Here is a 22,522-nt window from a genome sequence, read left to right as displayed (position 1 = left end):
TCTGCACAAATGTGTCTCTGGCACAGTAAGTGTTGCATTTTCAAAATGAAACTTTTTGTTTTGGTTGGGTTTATTTTTTGGTTTTTGTTCATTCATAGTGGAAGCCAAATTCTACTGATTCTCAACTTTCCTTTTCTACTTTTTGTTTCTTCCATATTTCCAGCTTTCCCTGTCTTTCACTGCACATATTCTTTTTTTTTTTCTGTGCTTATTTTTCCTGTTCCTCTGTTCCAATGGACCATGAGAAGGCAATGCCTGCCATGTGTGAATAGGAATATCATGCAAAAAAAGAGGAACTTCCAAGGCACCATCTTCCTAACTCATCTGTGCCAATTACCCTCCACTCCTGTATTCTTCAGTAGGAAATGAGGAATTGTCTATTGTGGCTTATTCTAGCAATAATGAACATTAAAATTACCTTCACAGAACTTTTTCACATTTTACAGAGGGCAAGGGGCCTCTTGGGCTTTAGTTATTGCATCTAGATCGTTTGAGAAAATAAATTCCAGAGAAATTGAAAGCACTTGTGATCCCAGCTGTGAGAGATCAGAGCCCAGAGCAGGCTGGGCTTCTGAGGGCTCTGCAGAAGCAATGGCTGTGCTCATCTCATTGTCCCTCTGGAGCCAGAAGCAGGGCAGCAGATGGACCTCCACATCCTCCTGCAGTAGTCTCAGCCTGTGAAGGTAATTCCCTCCTTCTGGCTCAGTCAGAGCTTTTGGTCCAGTACTTCTTGGTTTGAGGGAGGAATATTTGTTATTGATGTTTCATCTTTCCTTGGATAATAAGTTTAGAATCCTTGGTGGTTCTTGGAGTGTGATAAAGCAAGTATGAAGCCAGCACTTTAGTGTACAGAATGCCACAGCTGGTGTAGAAATGCCATGCACATTCTGTTGGATTCACCTCTGCTTTTGGAGCTGATATGGGTGGGTTCACCTGGGGGCTTTCTGCTGTTGAACTTGTGCAGTATGAAAGGTGCAGTGAGTGAGGGAGCAGACACTGACAGCAGTGTTCCTGTGTCTGGCAGGAGTGAAAGAACTGGAGGCTAACCATAAACCTTAACTGAAACATCACCAAGATCAACCAGGAGAACAGCTTCTCTGTAAGTGCGGTCTGAAGCTGGCTGCTGATTAAAGAAAGATGATTGACAGGTGGTAAATCAGTGCTCTAAGCAGGAGGGGAAAAGCAGAGAGCTTCTGGTGGACTGCACCACTTGCAGTGGTCTGGTTTCTGTATGAAGAACATGGCAGAACTAGTCTTGTATGATAATTTTTATGGGAAGGGTCCTCAGGAGGGCTGTAGTTCAGCATCCAACCTGTAGTCAGCTGCTAGGTCAGACCAAGTTGCCCTGAGCTGTTTCCAATCTGGGAAACCTCCCATGAGCTGTCCCACTCTTTGGCTGACCTTGCAGGAAGAAACATCCCCTAATATCCCGGCTAAACTTGTTATTTTGGCTTTTGCCCCTTGTCCCCCTTCTCTTTTGTGCCCTTACCATGCACCCTGGGCAGAGCCTGGGTCTGTTCTCTCAATAAGCCCCTGGCAGGAGAGTGTTGTGAGCCCCCAAAACCTCTCCTTCTGCAGCAGAACAACTCCTCTCAGCCAGGGCTCAGTGCCCTGGTTGTGCTGGTGGCTTCAGACTTTTGGGGCTTTTTTCTCCATTTTGTCTGTGCCTTTCTTGTACTGGAAGAACACAAAACTGCGTAGGGTATTCTAGTGTGGTCTGCTGTGTTCTAGTAGAGGGGAGAATCACTTCCTCCCATCTTTTGGGTGTGCTTGTCTTGGTGTACATCCATGTGGAGGCCTAAAGAGAAAAGGCTGTGTGAGCTGCAGGGCCAAGCAGGAGCTGACTTGGTGGCCACAGAACACACTGGCTGCTGGCACTTCTGGGCTGAATAGCAATCATTATCATTTACAACCCTAAGCTTCCCCTCCTCCACTTCTACCTATACACTATAATAAATGCAACCGTCTTCCTCACCCTAAAAGCAGTCAAAGTCCTAAAACTATCTACCCTAATAACTGCATGGGCCAGAATCCCATTGGAATTGGTGGGATAGTCAAAGAGTGCCTGGAGGGATAATAACAAAAATAAATGCTTCTGCAGAGATCAGCCTGCTACAAGCCCATGAGTTACAGCCGAGTCATTTCCCATTGGTGAGATGGGAGGTGGAAGAAATGGATAAATGGGGAAAAGGAAGCATGTTCTTGGTTCTTCAGACATGGCCTTACCTGGTGCCCACAGATACTTCTGGCAGTGCTGCAGCAGCATGTGAGCACTCTGCACACTACAGAAACTCTTGGCTAGAAAGTCATTTAGGCTGAACTTAGACTGGCCACACAAACATTTTTGCTGCTGCCTCCCCAACAAGACAGTGAGTTTTCATTACAGAATCACAAGCAGCCACACAGGACACACCCTGATTTATGCATTAATACCAGGAAAGGCTGCAGTTCTGTTTGTCGCTCAGCAGACGGTGACGGTTGCCCCAGCATGTGAAATATTTCATGCCTGACACCTCAGTTCAGGAAATGGTGGTTTGCTCAGCAGAGGTGCAAGGGGCTGCAAGTTGTTATCAAGTGTAGCACGAACCTTTCTCATAGTTTTTCTCAATTTTCTGAGTTTATTTTCCAGAGCAGAAAGCTGTGCTGGGCTCTTCATGGCACATAGTGGGGTACCCCAGCAGGCACTCCTGAGCTTGGGGTGCCTGCAGCAGGGGATGAGTCCTGAGCACCAAGTTCTTGAGTTTTATATTGAGTTTTGACACTGTAGCAAGTTCATTTTCCTGTAGAGCTGGGCTCATATCCTGCTGATCTCAGTGGCTGAGGTTCCTATTCCCCAAATGCAAGGTGCCTGAGGTTTGCTGAACCACAGCAAGTTCATTGTGAAACTCTGCCACAAAGGTGGTTCAGCTGCCCTGGGTTGTTCTCTGAAGGGGCTGAAGATGAGCCCTTGCAGGCCCTTTCCTGGTGGTAGGAATGGGTCTGTGCTGAGGGGTGCTGTGCCCATCCTGTGTGTGGGAGGGCAGCTGTGGTTTTCTCACACATCCTCTCTGCTGGGAGGAGAGCCTGTGCTAAGGGCAGCATCACACTCACCCCTCCCCAGCTCCTGCTCTGAAAGCAAAAAGAAACAAACTGGAGGACCAGCATCTTCCTCCTTGCCTTTCCAAAGGCCATGTGAATAGGTCATGGTGATGATGGGGTGGCTCCTTCCAGCTGAGGCAGTGGGAGGTGGGAATGCAGCCCCTGCCACCCCAGTGGCTCCCAATGCTTCTGCAGATTCCTCCTTTCTAAAACAGGGAAACCTCTGCTCCAACACGAGTCCTCAGCCTTCAAATATGGCTTAGGGAGGAAGTTGTTCCTCCTGACAAGAAGGACCTTCCCCAGGGCAGCTAGCTGTTTCCCCTGAAATACAGAAATTTTGTCTCAGCTTGGATCTGTAAGGTTCCATGCAATCTGTTTATGTAGCACAGCATTAGTGCCCCAGCCTTGGCACTGGGAATGGCTGAATGTGCAGCTCCCCTGACCCCTGCCTCCATCCTACTGGGGGGTCTGTAGCTACAGAATCCCAGAATCATTTAGGCTGGAAAACCCTCTGAGATCATGGAGTCCAACCATTCCCCAGCAGTGCCAGGCCCAGCACTAAACTGTGTCCCCAGGCACCACATCCACATGTCTTTTACATCCCTCCAGGGATGGTGACTCCACTGCTGCCTGGCCACACCATTCCAGGGCTTGGCAGCATTTTCCATGCAGAAATTGTTCCGAATATCCAAACGAAATCTCCCCTGGCACAGCTTGAGGCCATTTCCTGTTGTCCTATCACTGCCTACCTGGGAGAGGAGGCTGATCCCCTCCTGGCTCCACCCTCCTGTCAGGGAGCTGTAGAGAGCAATGAGGATCTGTCCTGAACCTCCTTTTCTCCAGAACATTTTAGTCCCTACAGAAGCTGTCAGAGCAGAGTCATTGCAGATCCTGGGGACACCACCTTGGCAGGACACCCACTGAGCCTGGCTGTACTCCTTGGCACTCACTTCCTTGGTGGAAGGAGATGTCACCCTGCTGTGGAACCCAGAAAAAATGTTATTTCAAGGCTTCCTCATACCTGTGAGCAGATCAAGGGCTGTTCCCTCTCTTAAATAACCCATGAATGCTCCTTTTACCTAAAGGTGTGTGCATTGTAATCAAACACCTTGGTGAGCTGCTTCTCTCAGGATGCTGATGAGAATATGTAGAATATTTGTTACCTGTTTAATGTGAGTAAAATACTGGAGGGAAGTGAGCTGAGCTCTTCATTAGGGATGGCACTGAGGGGCTCAGCCTGTGCTTCCAGCAAAGCTCCTCATGTTTCTCTGTGGGAAGCCTTTTTGGGGTGTTACAAATGCATGGGGTGAGACAGGCAAGGCAGGAGAAATCCCAGTAATGCTCCTCCAAAGCTGATGGTGAAGGATTGCCCTGGGTAGGAATAAAACAGAGAATTATTATTTCTACATGAAATACAGATGTCTAACATGGTTCACTTGCTGATTTTAAATATTGCCACTAGTAATCTATGCCATATCCCTCCAGAATTGTTAAAAATATCCTAAGAACTAGCCTGTTCCACAAGGCTGGCACAGGCCAGCACAGTCCCACTCTGCTTCCTGCTTTCTTCAACAAGAAAAATGGTGAAAACAAAGCTGGTACCTGTCTGGACTTGTCTTCCCAGTTAGCTTCTGCTGCCTGAACACTGTTGGTGAAATCTTTGTAACATTAAGCTGACAAAAGAACAAACTCAGTGAAACATATTCTTGCAATGGAGATATTGAAACTGGGCATATTTAGTGGATATGCTGTGGTTCACCTGACTCTTGTTATTTAATAGCTGATATGTGTAATGCTTGTGCTCAATTCAATTTGAACCAGGGCCAGTATTCTTATGCTGTTTGCTGTCCTCCATTCTCTGTGTTATCAATGCCAAACCATGCATGCTTTGAAAGGAGCAAAACCTCCAGCTATTTTCTGGCTGCCCAGAGTTCCTCAGACCCTTCTCCTTCCTCCTTCCTTTGAGAACCTGCCTTTTACCACTCCCTTGTTTTTGTGTTTTCAGCCATTGATCCACACAAACAGAACAAAGTCCTTCCCTCTGCCTGTGGCTGGCAGGCAGCTATTTGTGCTCAGGCTGTTGTGTAGTGCTGTTGAAGGTGAATTCCCCTGGAAGGTCCCCAGAAGATGCTGGACACATCTTGGCTTGCCCCAGCTTTGATGCTGTGACCACAGTGTGCTGTGTGATGGGGAACAAGCACAACAGGCAGGAGTCCTTGGCTGTAAGTGTGACACCATTACTGCAGAAAAGGTGCTGAGCTCATGGGTGACAGCTGAGCACCCAGCTCTCCCCACAGCTCAGCTAACATGTTCTGCTGCTCTTCTGGCCCAGGGACTGTGCCCTGGCAACCTGGTGGGCCACCAGCTCAGCCTCTGCTCCCTGCTGGAGCTGGGAGACCCTGGTGAGCTCTGAGCTGCTGCTCTGGCTGTGACAGCTTCTCACCCCTCAGCCCACCTGGCACCTCAGGCTGGCTGGGGGCTGACTGCCAGGCTCTTCAAAGGCTCCATGGTGAGGTTTCTGTATGAATCATGAGCAAAATGAAGGGAGTGGATCATTTTGAAGCTAAAAAGGCTGAGGAGAGCTGTTTGTGTCAGCTGTCAGAAAGCAAGGAGAGAGGCTGGGTTTGCTGCCCTGTTTTCTCTGCAGATCTGATCCCTTATTCCTGGATATCTCCTGCTGTTTCCCAGTGCCTGTTTCACCCATGTGTTTGTGTTAGATTTCCAGCCTCATACACCAGAACAGATGGTAACTGCCTTGGTGTTGATGCAGACAGACCCTGGTAACTTCTGGCACAGAGCTTTTGGTTGGATGGGTCATCTGATCTGCTCCTTGCCCAGTCCCTGGCCCTCCTCATCTCTGAGCCCTGTGGCTCCTGGCCATCTCCCACCTTCCTGTCATGCTGCCTGTGATCTGGCACTGCCCTTCCACCATGGCCAGCAAGACACTCAGTGGGTTGGGAATGTTCATGCCTGGCAGCCCTGAGTCCTTCATCCTGTGTGTGACATCTCTGCTCATATCTGCTTGGTGACCAAATCCAGCGGGATGAGCAGATTTTCTAAGTTTTAGGCAATTTATGACTTCTGCTGGCTTGGGTTGATGTGCCTGTGTGAGAATTCAGCTAATGGCAGTGTGTGCCATGCTCTTGTTGGAACTTTGGAAGGGGCCATGGGAAGTTTCCCATTTTCCAGCTCCTTCTTTCTCTGGGGAAGCTGTGCTAGGACAGAGTGCATGGCAGGGAACCATGCTGGCTGCATTCACATCCTGACCTTATCAGGACAAATGAGACCAAAGGTTAGTGGTACTTGCACATAGTGCAAGTGCCTGGGTTCCACTATGCTGCTTTTCTTGTTGCTTTTATTACTGCCTTGGGGGTTTTGCACATAGAAGGGCTGGAGAGGAACAGGGATGAGTTAACAATGAGAGAAATGTTGAAGAGGATAGGAAAATGTGGGAGAAAAAACTCTGAAGTGCAGCACTGTGGTGGGAGAGGGTGCAGGCAGTGAACTGAAGCAATTGGTGAAAGGGAAAACACAACTTTGATACAGCTGGTCCATGAAAATGTGACTTTCCTCCCTATCTCCCTTTCTAGGAAAGATATTTCCCCCTCTAAGTTCTAGCACTAACTTTTCTACAGATAACATTTCTTTCCTTCTCTGAGAGAGGCTTTTGCCCTGAGGAAGTTTCTGTCTTTATCGTATTGTGTTTTTACAAACATGGGGGGAAATTGGGCCCTTGTGGAACTGGAGAGGAGGAATGATCCTCAGTAGAGAGAAGTGCTTGTAGTCCAAGACATTTGGTTGCTTTCTAAGCAATAGTTTGCCTTTGCACCACAAATAAATATCCCACTGCTTTTTGCAGTTATAAATTCATAGCTGTGGCACTGCTATCTATTCCAGGTGTGATATTGTAAATCATGTGACTGCTTGGAAATGTGTGTGATTATCAGGATTCAGTCATCACAGCAAATAAAGGTGAAAGGATAACTGCAAGATGACCTTCTGCTGCCTGGAAGGCAAAGTCTATGTGAGGTGCCACTCTCTGGGCAGCCAAGAGCCAGAGGCTTCCCCAGGCACTGCTGAGCCACTCACTGAGAATCCATTTGGACAAAAACTGGGGGCAAAGCAACAACTCCTTGTGTACAGGTCCCAGGTTTTCCCTGGGTAAAGCTTCAGTTGCTGGATGTGTGAGATCCTGCCTCTGCAGCCCTGAAACCTCTGCTGGCACCAGGCAGCAGCTGCTTCCAGCTGAATGCAGCATCTGTGCTTGAGCTGCTGCAGAGCTTTCCTGCATTCAGCATGTGGGATTATGTCTGACACTGTTTCAGGAAGTTTTGTTCTGCTGATGGCCTAAGGCTCTAAAGCTAAATAAAGGGATTTTTTTTAGTTTGTTTTTGAATGGTTCCAAGGCTCACAGGTGAGCTGCAGCCAGTGATGGTGTAAGGATGGGGTAGGTGATGGAAACCCTTCCAAGCCGGCAGCAGTAGCTCCATTCATTTCCTAAATGCCCAATGATTACACAACGACTCCTTTTTGTTTTCCACCTCAGAGAGGTTATCTTTATTTTTGCAACAGCTTCACTGCCTTTAGATCTTTCTCTCTGTCATGCAAGGTTCATAGCACAAGAACCTTCTTGCCCTTTGAGCCCTGCCCATAGGAACTTTCCTTTATTGCTCTGGCTGGGTTTGAAAGGGCTGAGCAGCTCTCCCCAGGGACCTGCTCTCCTGTGATGTGAACACTTCCCAGGTAATTTAGCTGTGTGCATAGGACAGGTGAAAACAGCTCTTATTCCAACAAAATAAGAGTTGGGTTTATGAAGAGTTTATTTGGTTTGTGAAGAGCTTGATTAGGATAGGCAAGTTCAGAAAAATCCGGAGTCAAGGTTTAAAACTGTTTCTATCACATGGCCTGTGCAGGGAGTTAATGCTAAAGAGCTGATGATGCTTCTCTATGTACAGGTGGCCTAAAAGTCTCTTTAGTCTGTTGCTTCTGCAAGTCCCACGTGCCCTGGAGGTGATGGAGGAGCAGTCAGGCACCAGCTCAGCATAGCAGCCCCCAGGTCTCTCACTCCTGAGCTGGAGAGCACCACTCTGTTTATCTTCCCCTCCCAAAGAGTTCAAAACAGCAAAACTGACACTATGTACCTGGGGGTAGAATTTATCCATCCAGATGCTTCAATAGCTGAATAACTACCAAATTCTGTCCTTGGACTTCACCACTTTTCACTGGTAAAATACCCAACATGCAGTCAGACAGTCAGACATGCAGGTACCTTGGCAGGCAGCAAGGGAAAGCATTTCCAACATCCTGGTAAAATAGTCTTGGAGCATGTCTCTGCCTCAGGCTGTGAGGGGGTTGCTGCTGATTTATTCTGTTTCCAAATCTTGGGAATTGAACCTTTTATCTGTGAACATTTCAATGCTGGGGTGGGTTTTTTTGAATGTAAGCATATTTGTGAAAAGCATGCCCCTTTTAATGCATGAATGGGTGAATCAATCTCCACCTTATTTTTAGCAATGCTTGCATCATAGAAAGTTTCCCATCTCTCTCCTGCCCCCTGCCCCCACGTGTGGTAAACTTGCAAGGGCTCTTAAGCCTGATTTCCTCCTTGTGCTGGTGGTGCTGAGCTGGGGTCCTGTCCCAGGGCTGGAGGTAGCTCTGGGCCTGCAGCCCCACATTCTTTCCCTGGTGGGAGCTGCTGCTGCAGCTGGCCAGGACACAAATCTGCTCATGGAATCATAGAATCATCAAATGCTTTGGGCTGGAAGGGACCTTAAAGGTCATTTTTCTCCAACCTGCCATGGGCACAGACACCTTTCATTATCCCAGGCTGCTCCAAGCCCCTCTCAGCCTGGCCTTGAACACTTCCAGGGATGGGGCAGTCACAGCTGCTCTGGACAGGCTGTGCCAGGGCCTCAGCACTCTCCAGAATCAGGAATTTCTTCCCAGCCTCTATTCAGTCCAACCCTACCCTGTGTCAGTTTGTAGCCATGTCCCTTGTCCTGTCACTGTCTGCCCAGTTAAAAGTTGCTCTCTGTCTCTTTTACAAGCTCACTTTAAACACTGGAAGGCTGAGAATCTGGTGGGTGATTTCTTTGCTTGTACACAACATGTTCCTGCTCTAGACCTGCAGGATTTTAGGTGTGTGTGTGTGATTGAAGGCAGCCCAGGGACTCAGGGATTCCCAGCTGCAGGGGATTCCCAACACAGGGGCCTCCAGGCCAGGGAGCGTGGCAGCTCTGGGGGGACAGCACAGTCCCCACACTCCCAGTCCTGCAGGGCCAGCCTGAGCTCATCAGAAGCTGCTCTCTGCCCGAGGTGCCTCCTGGGCTGCCAGGGAGGGCTGGTTAATGATTGACCTGAAAAGGGACCTCCCCAGGCTGCCCCTCCACTTCACTGCGCTGCGTTTGAGACCCATGACCTGGCACTCAGCTCTCCCTCCTCCCTCAGGGAGCTCTCATCTGTCCCTGCCCTGCAGGTCAGTGCAGCAAAGCCTGTGCCAAAGGCAGTAGGAAATTCCTCTTTGTTCCAACCCCTTGGGCTGGGTCTTCCTCTCCTGCAGCCCAATATTCTCCTTGGCTCTGGCCCAGAAAATGAAGTTATTCTCCAGAGGCCAGCACAGCAGAGGGGCTTTCCAGGCAGAGTCAGTGCCTGTGCCTCTCACACACTGCCTCAGCCTCACTTGTATCCAAGCACACATGATGCAATGATGTTAGACCCTTACAGCATGAAATACAGCAAATGAATCAAATATTCAGGGGAAAACCAGCTTGCTTTCCCCCTGCCTTCTGAATTGTGCCTGTGCTCTCTTTTTTGGGCAGACCTGAGGTCTTGGCCTTCACTGCTGCTCTAGTACCAAAGCCAGTGGTTCTGCTGACAGAACAGCCACAGCAGGGACTTGCTGTAGAGGACTTTGCAGCACAGCCTTGCTCTGAGTCGGGTCTGACCCGCAGATGATGGCAAATACAAACTCACTACCAGCACCAGGGCTCCCCTTCCCTGCCATGGAGGATTCCACCCACCAGCTGCACTTGGAAGAGGCTGGGGGGTAGAGCAAACTAAATTCTTTGTGCTTTCATGAGTCATGAAAAAACCCCTCCAACTGTCTCAACAGTGCATCTGTTTGGGTGTTTTCAAGGAAGCTGGAATGCATCCTCAGAGCTCTTCCATGAGAAAAAGTAAACATGTCATATATAAAACATTTTATTAAACAACATTTTATACAACACTTTATATACAAAAATAAAATGTACATGAAAAATAATCTTTTCCAGCTTAGTGATTTGATTCCTATCTATTACACACACACATTAGAACCTCTTCCATCCAGCACTTGCCTGCATATGCTGATCCAGAAGATCTGTGGGATGTTATAGCTGGTGTGCAGTACTGGAGGAATCCCCACAGAGTGCCAGAAGGAATCTACAAAAGGCATGGTAAAAATAAAGAGCTCTGCCCCTATCAGTGCAAAATTGTTTCATGCAGCAGCTCTTGAACTCTTCTGGGGAAAGGGATCGGGCATGTCTATGGCAGAGAGCATCCTAGGAGTGCACCTGGGGAATGGACTAGGTGGAAGCAAAGCCTAAACTGAATCTTCACATTTTAGTGGTCTATTTACAGAGTTGAAGGGTCTGAAAGGTGAACTATATGATGGAGTAAATCAAAGAAGAGATGGCCCATTAGCGTAATTTTTCTCCAGAAGTGTAATGACAGTTAAGCTCAACGTCACCAGTGTTGCACAGGTAAGCAGCAATCAAAACTAACAGTCAGAGACTTGTCTGCAGTGTCTCCTGTAAGCACTCTGTGGGTAAAGTGCTCGTCACAGCACACATGGGGAGGATGGTAACCTGCTCCCCAGGCCTGTGGCACCCCACCAGCTCAGGCTCCATGGCACAGTGACACCTTCCAGCAGAAGCTTCACCTCCAGAGCAGTGAGGTGGGAGCTGCAGCTGAGCACCTTGAGCACCAGAGTCCTGCCAGTGGGATGGGTTCCTTGTGAACATTGATCATGGTGGTTTTCATGCTAACCCTTCCAGGCCTACAGTTCAAACGGAATAGAAAAGCCACTTTCATCCTTCAGTCAGTAACAAAAAAATTTCTTCCACTCTCCCACGCTTGTTGAAGTTTTGATCTAAGAGCAGTCTGTGGTTGGAGGAAGCCAAGGGTTTACAATCCACAGGGAATGACTTGCATGGTTGGCCTCACTGTATCCAGCCAGGAGAAGTCTAGGTTTTTCTGGTCGTAGAGCCTGAAATCTATCTCTCCTAGGGAAAAGGAACCAAGAATGGGCACTGAATCAATGCAGCAAGAGCAAAATAGCATATAGATATATTAAAAATAAATATCAAAAATTGAAAGATTTCTCAGATGATAGTAAATACTTTATTATTTTCCTAAAACACATCAAATGCTTTCTATTAAATTGTTTCATTTAAGCTATTGCTAGAGGAAATTCTTCAGTTATATTCCAAGGAGTTCCTGAAAGCCAACCTAACTTACACATGTATAACCCTGAAATCTGCAGGCTTTGCTTACTGGAGCTGTTTTTGACTTTTCTTTTTTGTCAACAAATTCCTTACAGCCTTCCAACAGGCTGCTTGGCAATCTCAGAACACAAGGATGGTGAATTCCACCATTTCCTTTGCTGCCTTCCAGTCAGTGCCTTTTCAGCATCCCCCTGTGGCCCTGACTGTCAGGGCCAGCCCAGGAGCTGTACCTGATGTGGTGTCAATGTCCCCATCCTGCTCCTTGTATCCGTAGGTGCTGCACAGGCTCTGGGTGCCTGACTCGTTGGTCAGAAAGCCTTTCCCCCCAATGTTGGTGCTGTGCCAGTCTTGGGCTGGTCCAAGCAGCTGCAAGAGAACAAGGAGATGGTAAAAACTGCTCCTTCCTGCTGTGGGTGCAATGTTTACTTGCCATTAATTAGAAGACAGGTGAGCAACAGGATCTATTTTCTCATGCTAAGTTATAGAAAACTTGTTTTGTCAGTTTAAAAAAAAACATGGAAAACAGCAAGGGCTGGAGCACCTTTTCATCTCTTCCTATCTTATCAGTGGGATGAGCATGACCATGTCTGGAAATGCAGATTAGGAGCTAAACATGTCAGAGGTGGGGGGAAGGGCAAAACTGAAAAGTCCAGAGGATCATTGCAGACCCTAATACAACAGCCTGAGAGCAAGGAAATGGCCTCAAGTTGTGCCAAGGGAAGTTTATAATGGGTATTAGGGAAGAAATTTTCATGGAAAGGATTGTCAAGCATTGGAACAGGCTGACCAGGGAAGTGGTGGACTCATCATCCCTGGAATTGTTCAAAAAGTGATGATATGGCACCTGAGGACATGTTTAATTAACATGGTGGTGGTGCTGGGCTGATGGTTGGACTTGATGTCTTAGAGGTCTTTTCCAACCTTAATGATTCTTTGATTCTATGAACCTCTAGTCCTAGCAGTACTCAGTAACTTCCTCTGACTTTCACATGAAGGGTAAATATTTCCCTTGGTGTGTCCTCTCCAGTTCATGTTTGCAAAGCAGCTTTCTTTTTATTTTTAATTTTTCAGCCTTCCTCATTAAGAAGGAGTACGTTCAGCTCGTATGAGACTGGATCAGATCCCTGCTCCCCTTTCTCTCTTGGTACAAACACCAACCTTGGACAATTTTATTCTGACCAGAAAATCTGCTTTTACCTTTAAAATATCCTGATTTATTTCCTCTTCATCTTCGTCTGTGACTGTTTTGTAAGCACATAAAAAAAGGGGAAGAAAACATAGATGTCAAGTTTTAGCCCTCATACTTCTGTTTCTTCACCACAAAACCTGCTTCATATTCTCTTGTCACACAACATGACCACATTTTATTCATGCCCTCCCCCGACTCCTCACAGCCCTTCATCTCTGATGCTCTTCAGCAACTGCATGTGGAGGTGCAGGGCTCCAGCCAGCTCTGATGCCTCCCCAGGGCTCAACAGAGCAGAGCCCACTTGCTGTGGAAGGTGAGAGGAGGAAGATGATTTGCACCCCAGTGAAGAACCACTCTGATCTATCCACATTAATTATTTATTTCAGTGGCAAGCATGGCTACCTCCACCATCTCTGCTGGAGCAGGAGGCATTTCAGAGCCTTTCACCCACGGGTAGGTGGCATGTGCCAGCTCTGCCCTTCTGCACCCTGGTTGGTTTGGTAACTCCAAATTCCCAAAATCTATCAGGTGGGGGTTGTTTTTTCTACAAGATAGCTCTTGTTTCTCCTGTTGGCCCAGGCACTCCTTCATCCTGCTGCCTTGCCTCCAGCAGAGCAGTGAAAGGCTGGGCTGGGAAAAAGGAAATACCCACCCTCTGAGGAGGAAGCCAGGGGAGACACCTGGAGCTGGTAGAGGTCGTTGGTGCTGTCAGCCATGGTCACCTCCATCGGCGGCCTCCAGTCGCTCAGGGAGCCGCTCACCTCGCAGGAGGACAGGTCTGTGGGATGCACCAGGGGTTGGCACTCACAGGACAGACAGACAGCCCTCTTTCCTCCCTCCCACTCTGACACTGCAGCTGCCCCAGCCCCAGGACTCATCTTGGACCGTGGGTTTAGCACAAATGGCATTTTCCACTCTGCTCAGCCCTAAACCCAGCGTCTCACCTAAGGTGATGGCTGGGCTCTCCACCTCCACTTCCTGCCCTGCATAGTCGTGAATGGTGTAGCCACTGTGGTCATCTGGCAGAGGAGTGTTGGTTAAGCTTTCTGCTGACTCTTTCAGCCTTGTCTCTTCATAACACTGAAAACAAGGGTAAAGCATGAAAGACTTGTCTAAGAACGTGCAAGTTCCCATATGAAAAAAGTTAAGAAAGAAAACCACCAAAACCTCTAACTTCTTAAGCTGCCTCTACAGACACATACATACCTTTCTCTTGCTCTTGTTTCTTGCCTCTCTTGAAGACTTTGACTTCCTTTCTGTGAAATAAAATAAGACGAATGTGAGAAAGGGCTGCACATTTTAGGCAAGTGTGAGCTCTTGCAACCTTGAAACCTGCTCAGCAAGCTCAGCTACTGCCACCACCAGCCATACCCCTGACCCCCTGATGCTGCCTTTGGGCATGTTTAAGGAATTTGGGATAAAATGAACTGTTTGTACAAGCTGTTCCCAGCAATGCCCAGTGAGCAAGCCCAGTAGCACCAGTGCTACCAAGAGGTCAGTCACCCCCTGCTTGTATAGAGCAGGACCTTTAAGTGCTGTTTAAGCAGTGGATTGCCAAGGGCTTACCTTTCTTCTGGTGCTTTGTCAAGGGTGGCAGCATCCTGTAAACCCTGACAGCACTGGAGCCCTTGTTGATGCTTTTATCTTTCACTTCTTCAATGTCAGGCAGGGAATTCATGGCACAGCGGAAATTTGCCTTCCAGGTTTTTGGATCAGGATCTTTCTCACCTTCTTTATACCTTCCTATAAATAAGAGATGGGTTGTGTATTTTAGACTTCCCAGTGCTGGTTTTTCCCACCAAAAGATACCAATATTCTATTTTCTGGCATATATGCTAGTAGTTAATCTAACTACCAGTGTAAGGCAAGCCAGTCATGTGAGTGATGGGAATGCAAAGGCAGCACCCACCTGTGTGAATGGCCCAGCTCCTGAAAAGGCAGGCATCCTTCTCCATGTCCCAGCCATGCTTAGCTGCATGTTTCCATGGGATCTGAAAGATCCTCTTATCCTGAAATTTAACCAGTAGAGATTTGAATTTAAAAAGAAATGTCACATGCCAGTTTGGAATGATGGATTTAATCAGAGTTCTCAGTTGCCTCTCAGAAATGTTCTAACACCCCTGCTCTGTATTTTAGAGCAGGGGAGTTATAACTATTGGCATATAACTACAATGGTTATTTAATCTATATTTTAATTAAATAGTCATTGTTCCATCTATTTTGTTCATGGCATTTAAGGATTTATATGATTTCTGAAATTGGGAAAAAAACCCAAAGGTACTACAGTACAGTAGAAGTCAGCAATATTATCAACTTTATCCCCAAATAATTTCAATACATTGCATCTAACTTATTATTATGTCATAAATCAAAGCATTTTTTCTAGATAGATTTTGTCAGAGAATCCCCTTTTTTAAGTTGCCCATAATATCCTGCAGCAATCCTACAAAAAATGAAGCTTAAATGTCCTCTAGGGGTGGATATGGAAACTTCAGAGGCTTGGTTCAATAAGCTCAGTGATCTCGACCTGTGCTACACCCTGGTAACAGGGATATCCCTTACAGACCAAAAAATCCAACATTTCCTTCAGGCAGGATCTTAAAAATGGAAGCAACTGGAGTGTAACAGCAGCTGCTTATCTGGAACAGGAGGTGACTTGGCTCAATGAGCAGCAGGAGTTAAAAGCGATTTTGAAGGTTTCTTCATTCTCCAACATACCCAGAATGTTTTCATTGCAATTTATCATTCCCCTCCTGGGAATTTTCCGAGGGAAAAATGGAACTACTCCACTGTGTACCAAGCAGAGCTATCTTTTCTGCAAACAAAAGCTGTTGCTTTTTAAGCATAATGCTGGCAGGTTTTCTCCATGTCTTTTCCTTTATAATCTTGACTTGTGTTTAGTGTCATTTAAGAACAAGGAATATTAATGCTACACAAGTAGTACTACTAACGATGATGATAGTACAAAGCAGCCTCACCTTGTTAATCCATATCAGTCCAGGTATTTGATTGGAATCAATCTGCATTTCCAACCACGGCCTCATGCGCATTCTTGACACCGGCATGTTGGCTGTGCAAGGAGTGACGAACAGGTCAGACAAACTCTCATCGCTGTTTTAAGCACTCTGCAGTGTCGTCCCTCCCATGCCGCCTGTGCTCAGCATCACCACTGTGCTACCGAGAGCTACTTTTCCAGAGTCTCAACTCGTTCAGTGCCTCTCACCCTCTCCTGGAGGGAAGTGCTTCCTGCTCCGCCTGGCTCAGCTCCAAAGCAGGGCCAAGGTTTGGAATTCGGCAGAGGCCGATGGCAGCACTGGGTGCTCAGCCCGTGCTGCGTGGGGAGCTCTGCTGGGACCGCTCAGCCCGCGGGGAGCCCGGTTCGGAGCCCGGTTCCGAGCCCGGTTCTGAGCCCGGTTCCGAGCCCGTTCTGGGTCCCGCCACCACCGCCACCGGGTGCGGGTGCCCCCCCGCCCTACAGCCACCGACTGCAAAACCCTCTCCTCAAAAGTTTATTATTAATTAAGTTGCGCAAGGCAGGGGCAGCGGTGCTGCTGCAGGTGGGATCCCCAGTCCCACCGCCACCCGTCCCGAGCAGCGCCGCGAGCACCGGCCCTCCTGGCGCTTCCTTCGCACAAATAATTTCCTGTTTGCGGTGTTTTTCCAAGACACACGGCCCAAGATTGCCCCAAGAACGCGTTTCTAACTTTCACCAACAACCCGCTCGGCGGAGTCCCGGAGAGTGCCCGCCCCGGGCCAGGGTGTGCCAAGAGCTGCCCCGAGCAGCGGGGCTCGGGCCGCCCGCTCCGCTCCGCCGGGGCTCAGCGGCCGAGAGGAGCCGAGCCCGGCCCCGCGGCTCCGCACGGACAGCCCGGCCCGGCCCAGCCTGTCCCCCGGGGCTTGTGCGTGCCCCGCGGCCGCTGCCCGCAGGAGGATGCGCGGTGCCCACCCCGCCGGCTGCGGGGCAGTGCCCCCGCTCCGCCTCCACAACCGCTCCGCTCACGGGGGCCGGCGCTGCCGCCTCTCGACCAGCGCAATTCAGCGGCGCCGAGCCCCTGGCACCGCTCCCAGGGACCCTGCGGGGCGCCTTCCTTCCCCTGGAGCCTCCGTGCTGCGCAAAGCGGGGGCTAACGGCGGGATGGGATAAGAGAGGCTGGGATGGGATAGGGTAGGATAAGACAGGATGGGACAGGATGGGATAGGGTGGATAGAACAGGATGGGATAGGGTGGATAGGATAGGATGGGATAGGGTGGATAGGATAGGATGGGATAGGTTGCAGCAGGACCCACCTGCGCTGTGCCCTGCAGTGCCGAGCTGTGGCTCTCCCGGCCGACGCGCACCCTCCGCCCGCCGCCCGGCTCTGGCAGCCGCGGGCCGCGCCCGCGGGTATAACGCGGCGGCTCCGGGATTCCCCGCGCCCGGGCCCGGCCGCCGCCCGGCCAATCCGCGCCGCGGCGAGGGGTGGACGCGCCCGTCATTGGCGGCCGCCGCAGCATCACTTCGGGGAAATCACGCTGTTGTAGCACCAGCGGCTCGGGGGGCGCGGCTCCCCCGCTGCCGGCCCGGCCCCGCCCCGCCGCTCGCCCGCGCTTCCCCGCCGGAACCAGCGCCGCCCGGGATCCAGCGCCGAGCCCCCGTCCCACCGAGGGATCCACCTTCTATCCCATGGAGGGATCTAGTCCCTGTCCCACAGAGATATCCAGTCCCTGTCCCATGGAGGGACCCTGTCCCCGTCCCGCAGGGATATCCTGTTCCCTTCCCAGCCCCCTTTTCAGGAAGAGACGGTGGGGTCGCCAGAGCGTTTCCTGTGCACATCACGGTGCACCTAAACCAGGGACCAGCCTGCGCCAGGTACCCGCCTGGCCTCAGCACACCAGCGGCAGGTGGCAAGGGGAATGGCTTCATGCTTAGCAGAAGGATACGTTCTGATTAGATATTAAAAAGAAATTCTTGCCTGTGATGGTGGTGACACCCTGCAACAGGTTGCCCAGAGAGGATGTTCTGTCCCTGAAAGTGTTCAAGGATAGCTTGGATGGGGCTTGAAGCAACCTGGTCTGGTGGAAAGTGTCCTTATTCCAAAGTGTTGGCAACTTTGAGGTCTTTTCCAATCCAAAACACCCTGGGATTTTGTGATTCTATGATAAATGGTGGCCAGTGGTATTGTCCCCTCTTATCCCTCTTGGAGGAAGCCTGAGGAAGGGAAATGGCAGCATGGCAGAAGGCTACTGAAGCCATCAGGATTTCTCTTCAGTCCACTGTAACTGTATGACAGGGAGATTAGATTTTCACCCAACGACTTCAAGGTGCATTCTATTCAGCAGAATATTCGAGCATTTTTAATTACTTACATAATTTGAAGGAAGGTTTGTAGTCATATGCAACAGGAATTTATACTGGGGAGAGGTACAAAGATGCATGGGCAGCTGAGACAGGAGTGTGACACCACTGCACTGACTGCCTGCTCTGGCAAGTTTTCTTCTTTTAATATAAAGATAAAAGAAAAGCCCAACCAGGTTGGTTTCAACTGCAGAGAAACATCCTGTAGGAGTCCCATGCTTTCTCTTAACTAATGTTTTTTGTCTGCTTGGCACACTTAACTTGTGGTGGGATCCTCCAGTTGGGTCTTTATGCTGAGAGAGGCACCATTCACCACCAAGATTTCACTGTAGATAAAGATACAACACATTAGGTAAATTAAAAAATAATCAAAGAAGGAGAGGTACTAGGTATTACTAGGACAAATAGAAACTAACATAAACATAACCTGTAAAAGACAGAAGATATTTGATGTTTCAGTGTAAATGTCATCTACAAAAATAGTCACACCACCTCTTATACAACATAAATATTGACAAAAAAAGATTATGCTTTTGAGTTACAGCCTCCCATGGTTTGCTTTCATTGCTCACCCAGCTTTAGAAAAAATGAATTCTGAGCTTCCTGGTTTCATGGGCCAAGATCTGCACATACCAAATGTATCAAACACCTTAAATGAATTTTGAACAGTAACTTTTTTTTGATCCATGATTTCAGTACTCTTGAGACCCTTACTGCCTTTTTTAGTCTGTACCTTGTCAGGAATTGACATCAGACACCAAATAAATTGACCTAGAATAGAAATGCATGAAGGAAAGTTAACAGCCCCACCCCTCAATCTCCCCTTCTTTCCTTGGGTTTAAACCCAGGCAGATCCTGCTTAATGACACCTAATTGACCTTTCTATCTCTGTCCTGCCCCACATCTGCATGGCACGTTTCCATGGAGCAGGGCCTGCCCAGCCTGGGATGCCGTTATGCTTGTTTGTTTCTTTGCTATCTTTATGCTGAAAGAAGGAAATAACTTGTGTCTCCACAATGTTATTGAGTGTCAGGCTACCTCCCAGCACTCTTACAAAGTCTTCTCCTTATTAAACTGAGTCTTTCCTATCATTTATCTCACTACACTAACCACCCTTTCAGCAGCTTACCTAAGGCAGCAAGAATATACACTTAAATTTGTCATGTATAAAAGTATAATGAAGGAATAATCTCAGGGAGTCATATGGTTGGCCATAAAGCCCTTCTGCTCCACCCAGTTAATCACCCAAGAATTTCCATAATGTCAACATCTTTATTCTCTGCAGAATCATAGCCCTGCTCCAGCCTTATTTGACAGGTGTCTTACCTTGGACACCTTTTTTCATATTCCCTCCATGAATTACCATTTCCCTTGTTTTATCAGTAAGCTAAGACACAGAGATCACTGACATATTTTATCACATTTACTTGATCCAGGGGCATCCCAATCTAGGATTGTTGAATGCAGAAGTGATATCTAATAGTATCTTTATTTAAAACCAAATTCAATCCCAAACTGATCCTCCAGCAAGTTGTGTTTGTTATTCTATAACACAGACCTCTCCCTCTCAGCCAGTGCCCTGAGATAAAGAGCTCCTGGGAAAACTGGAATCCAACTGATAGCAAAAAGGTGACCTGGATGACATCAGCCATGGAGCTCCTGGCATGGCCTCCAAGGAGGGGGGTTATGGATCAGATACAGAGGCTCTCCTTAAAAAGGCCAAAGAGACCTGGAATCTCCCACTGGGTCTTTTTTCTCTGGCATCATTGCTCTTCCTGTTTAAGCAGCTCAGAGTGGCTCTGATCCTGTGCTAATGGAAGAAATCGTGGTTAATGTAGAACCCTGTGTGCCATGGGGTGAACCTGAGGCTCTGAACATCCAGGAGCACTTTGAGGAGCTGGAAGGTAAAGGGCAGAAAACCAGCACACTTCAGGGCAGGCATGCTTGCCAAGGTGGGCACAGACTGAAGAGCTGCATTCACCTCCAGGTGAGCCTTGGGTTCCAAATCTCTAAGGTGTCCTGGGGGAAAGAGCTCCTGACAGTCTTTGCTTTGAAGATTTTCCCTTCCCCTGTGAACCCAGCCAGGGGAGAAGGTCCACAGTGGGGAATGTGTGCTCTGACCATGGGGAGATGGGGACAGGGAGAGCTGGGGCTGGGGCTGCCACAGAAAGCTGCCTCTGGTGACTTGGTAGTGAGCCCAGGGAGGCAGCAGAGCCCATTCTGCATGCCCAGGCAGTAACTGGGGGGGGAGTGAACAACCACAGGATGGGGCAGGGGTTTGTGGAGGGGAAGAGTTGGAGCACTGTGAGAGGGAGACTCTTATCTCTTTCCTCGTGGCCCTGGCTGTTTCCTTCCATCTCTGCATCAGGACCTTCCCATGCCCACCAGGCTCAGCAGCCCTTCCAGACCCCTCTCTGTGAAGGTTTGTTTGTTCCTCTTTTCTACCTGCTTTAAGAGAAACCTGCTTCAATTCAAGCCCTCTCCAATTTCCCCCTACCCCCATCTGCCTCTGTTCCCTTTCCCCATCAACTCAGAAACAAACCTTCCTTTTTGGGACTTAAAAAATGGGTGCAGAGCTGTTCCTATAACCCAAACATTGCCATGGTTCCCCACTAAGGACCACCCAACTGCTGTCACAGTTTGGTGACCGAGGTCATCTGTGGGCAGGAAATGCCTCTTCCTCCCAAAGGCTTTCCAGGTAGCGAGGGGTTAATGCAGAGTGAGTTTTTTTAGGAGCAGGGATGGAGTATCAGCCTTAAAAACTGCCAAGGGGCAGCCAACCAAAACGAGCTGCTTCTGGGTCGGAAGCCGTGAGGGTTCAGGGCTAGCTGCAAGCTGTTTCCATTTCTTATAAATGCCTATTTTACAGAAAGGAACTCTGGCTGAAGCACATGCAGGAGAATGAATGTCAGAAATGTTGAAACTCTGCCCAGCTGGCATGATGTAATCCCAGCAAGTGCTCTGATCTGCAGGCTACAATAAATATAACTGGGGATGGGCCGTTTACAGTTTCCTGGAATTGGAAAGACCTAGCTCAAGACTCAAAATGATTCCAGTCTTTCCCAGTGATAACACAGCAATTTTTTTAATTAGACCAAACAAGACTGTGTGCTTGTTTTGGTGGGAATAAAGAAAATTGCAAAAACTTCACTTATGGTCTTGGACTTTCCTTGCTCCTTGAAAGAGGACACAGACATGTCATGAGCAATTTGCTGAGGGAAGTTCTGTGAGCTGCAGGCACCTGGCAGCTCTGGCAGTTTTGCTGACAAGGGTGCAGACCTGCAGCAGCCTGAGCTCCTTAAAAAGGCCAAAGAGACCTGGAATCTCCCACTGGGTCTTCACCCAGGGCACAGCAGAGCAGCTGTAGGACACTCACGGGGCTGTGCTGACCTGGGGTGCCCTGGGGTCCTGCCCTCCTGGCCACTGACCCCCAAATCAAATGGGAATCCGTGCACTTGAGAGTGCTGGAGTCCTGCCAGGGAAGCTGGGGCTGAGATCAGTGGAAAAAGTATGAGTTGTATCTTCAAGTTCTCTAATTTGCCCTTAGAGTGTCCACCTGAGAGTGTGAATGGACCTGCAGAGCAGGAGTCAGGCCAAAGGGACGAGCAGCACGTGGCAGCAAGGGTGGCTGTGCCTCTCATCTGGCTCCTGCCTGGGGAAGTTTGCTCCATCCTGGGCTGATTGGAAAAGGTGCCAAACTTCCCAGCTGTGGGAAGGGAAGGGCAGGGCAGGACAGGCCGGTGCCTGTGGCCATGTGCTGCTGTGCCTCCAGCCCTCCCCAGGGGTAGGCAGGGGCTGCTGGGGGCTCCTGGAGGCCACCCCACGTCCTGCCCAGCCCCTCCTGCAGCCAGCCCCTCCTGCTGCCCTCCAGCAGCTGGGACAGGCCAGCAGGGACACCCTGGGGATGGACAGCAGCCCTCCAGGAGAAGTCAGCTGGAAGTGGAGGCTGCAGTGCAGTGACCTGTGAGTGTTTCACCTCGGCTTCATCTTGGAAAGAACATCCATAAAGCCTGCTTTGTTTGAAATGGTCTGTCCTGTCTTTGTGCAAAGAGGGTGCCAAGAGGAAGTGGAGGCAGGATGCAGTGGGAAGAGGGCTTGTCCCAGCTGGGACAGACCGTGGGTGAGCAGCAGGATGGGACCTGGGCTGAGCTGGGCTGCTGGTCCCAGCGCTGAGGGCAGCCATGGGGGCATCAAAGATCTTGTAGGACCATAGCAGAGAGTGAAAATCATGAGCTAAAACATCTGAGTTGTATTACCTATATTTTAATTATTGACTGGATTTTAACCTTGATGCCAACTCTGCTCAGACACAGACTGTGAGGGAGAACAGCAGCCTTAACATACAATACCACAAATTACATAAGCAAGGCTCAGATTTGGTGCTTGAAGAACATCTGCCTGAGGCAGGTGTGGTGCTCCTGTCCTGCTGGGGTCAC

At 49.1% G+C, this 22,522-nt stretch overlaps 1 protein-coding gene and 1 long non-coding RNA gene across 3 annotated transcripts; one reads left to right on the top strand and one right to left on the bottom strand.

Moving 5' to 3' along the window:
- Positions 1-10,262: 10,262 nt before the first annotated feature.
- IRF1 (interferon regulatory factor 1) lies at positions 10,263-17,198 on the bottom strand. 2 transcript variants are annotated; one of them, XM_071443162.1, is made up of 10 exons: positions 17,039-17,197; positions 15,729-15,820; positions 14,660-14,759; positions 14,317-14,493; positions 13,957-14,006; positions 13,695-13,830; positions 13,403-13,528; positions 12,759-12,802; positions 11,792-11,927; positions 10,263-11,339 (listed from the first exon to the last, which is right to left on the bottom strand). In XM_071443162.1, the coding sequence occupies exons 2-10, from the start codon at positions 15,813-15,815 to the stop codon at positions 11,242-11,244; spliced, it is 954 nt and encodes a 317-aa protein (XP_071299263.1). In that variant the 5' UTR covers positions 15,816-15,820; positions 17,039-17,197; the 3' UTR covers positions 10,263-11,241. The 2 variants fall into 2 exon arrangements, with proteins under 2 accessions (XP_071299263.1, XP_071299264.1); XM_071443163.1 differs by lacking the exon at positions 12,759-12,802 and having other exon boundaries at positions 17,039-17,198.
- A 1,881-nt stretch (positions 17,199-19,079) lies between these two features.
- Positions 19,080-21,236, top strand: LOC139597644 (uncharacterized). Its single transcript, XR_011681666.1, has 2 exons — positions 19,080-20,073; positions 20,956-21,236. It is a non-coding gene; the product is annotated as an uncharacterized lncRNA (long non-coding RNA).
- The last annotated feature ends 1,286 nt before the right edge of the window (positions 21,237-22,522 follow it).

This window comes from Agelaius tricolor, unplaced genomic scaffold (assembly GCF_023055355.1).
Source record: "Agelaius tricolor isolate 1412-34295 unplaced genomic scaffold, bAgeTri1.0.p SCAF_18, whole genome shotgun sequence".
NCBI classification, from domain to species: Eukaryota; Metazoa; Chordata; class Aves; order Passeriformes; family Icteridae; genus Agelaius; species Agelaius tricolor.
This window is presented reverse-complemented; position numbering and strand designations above follow the sequence as displayed.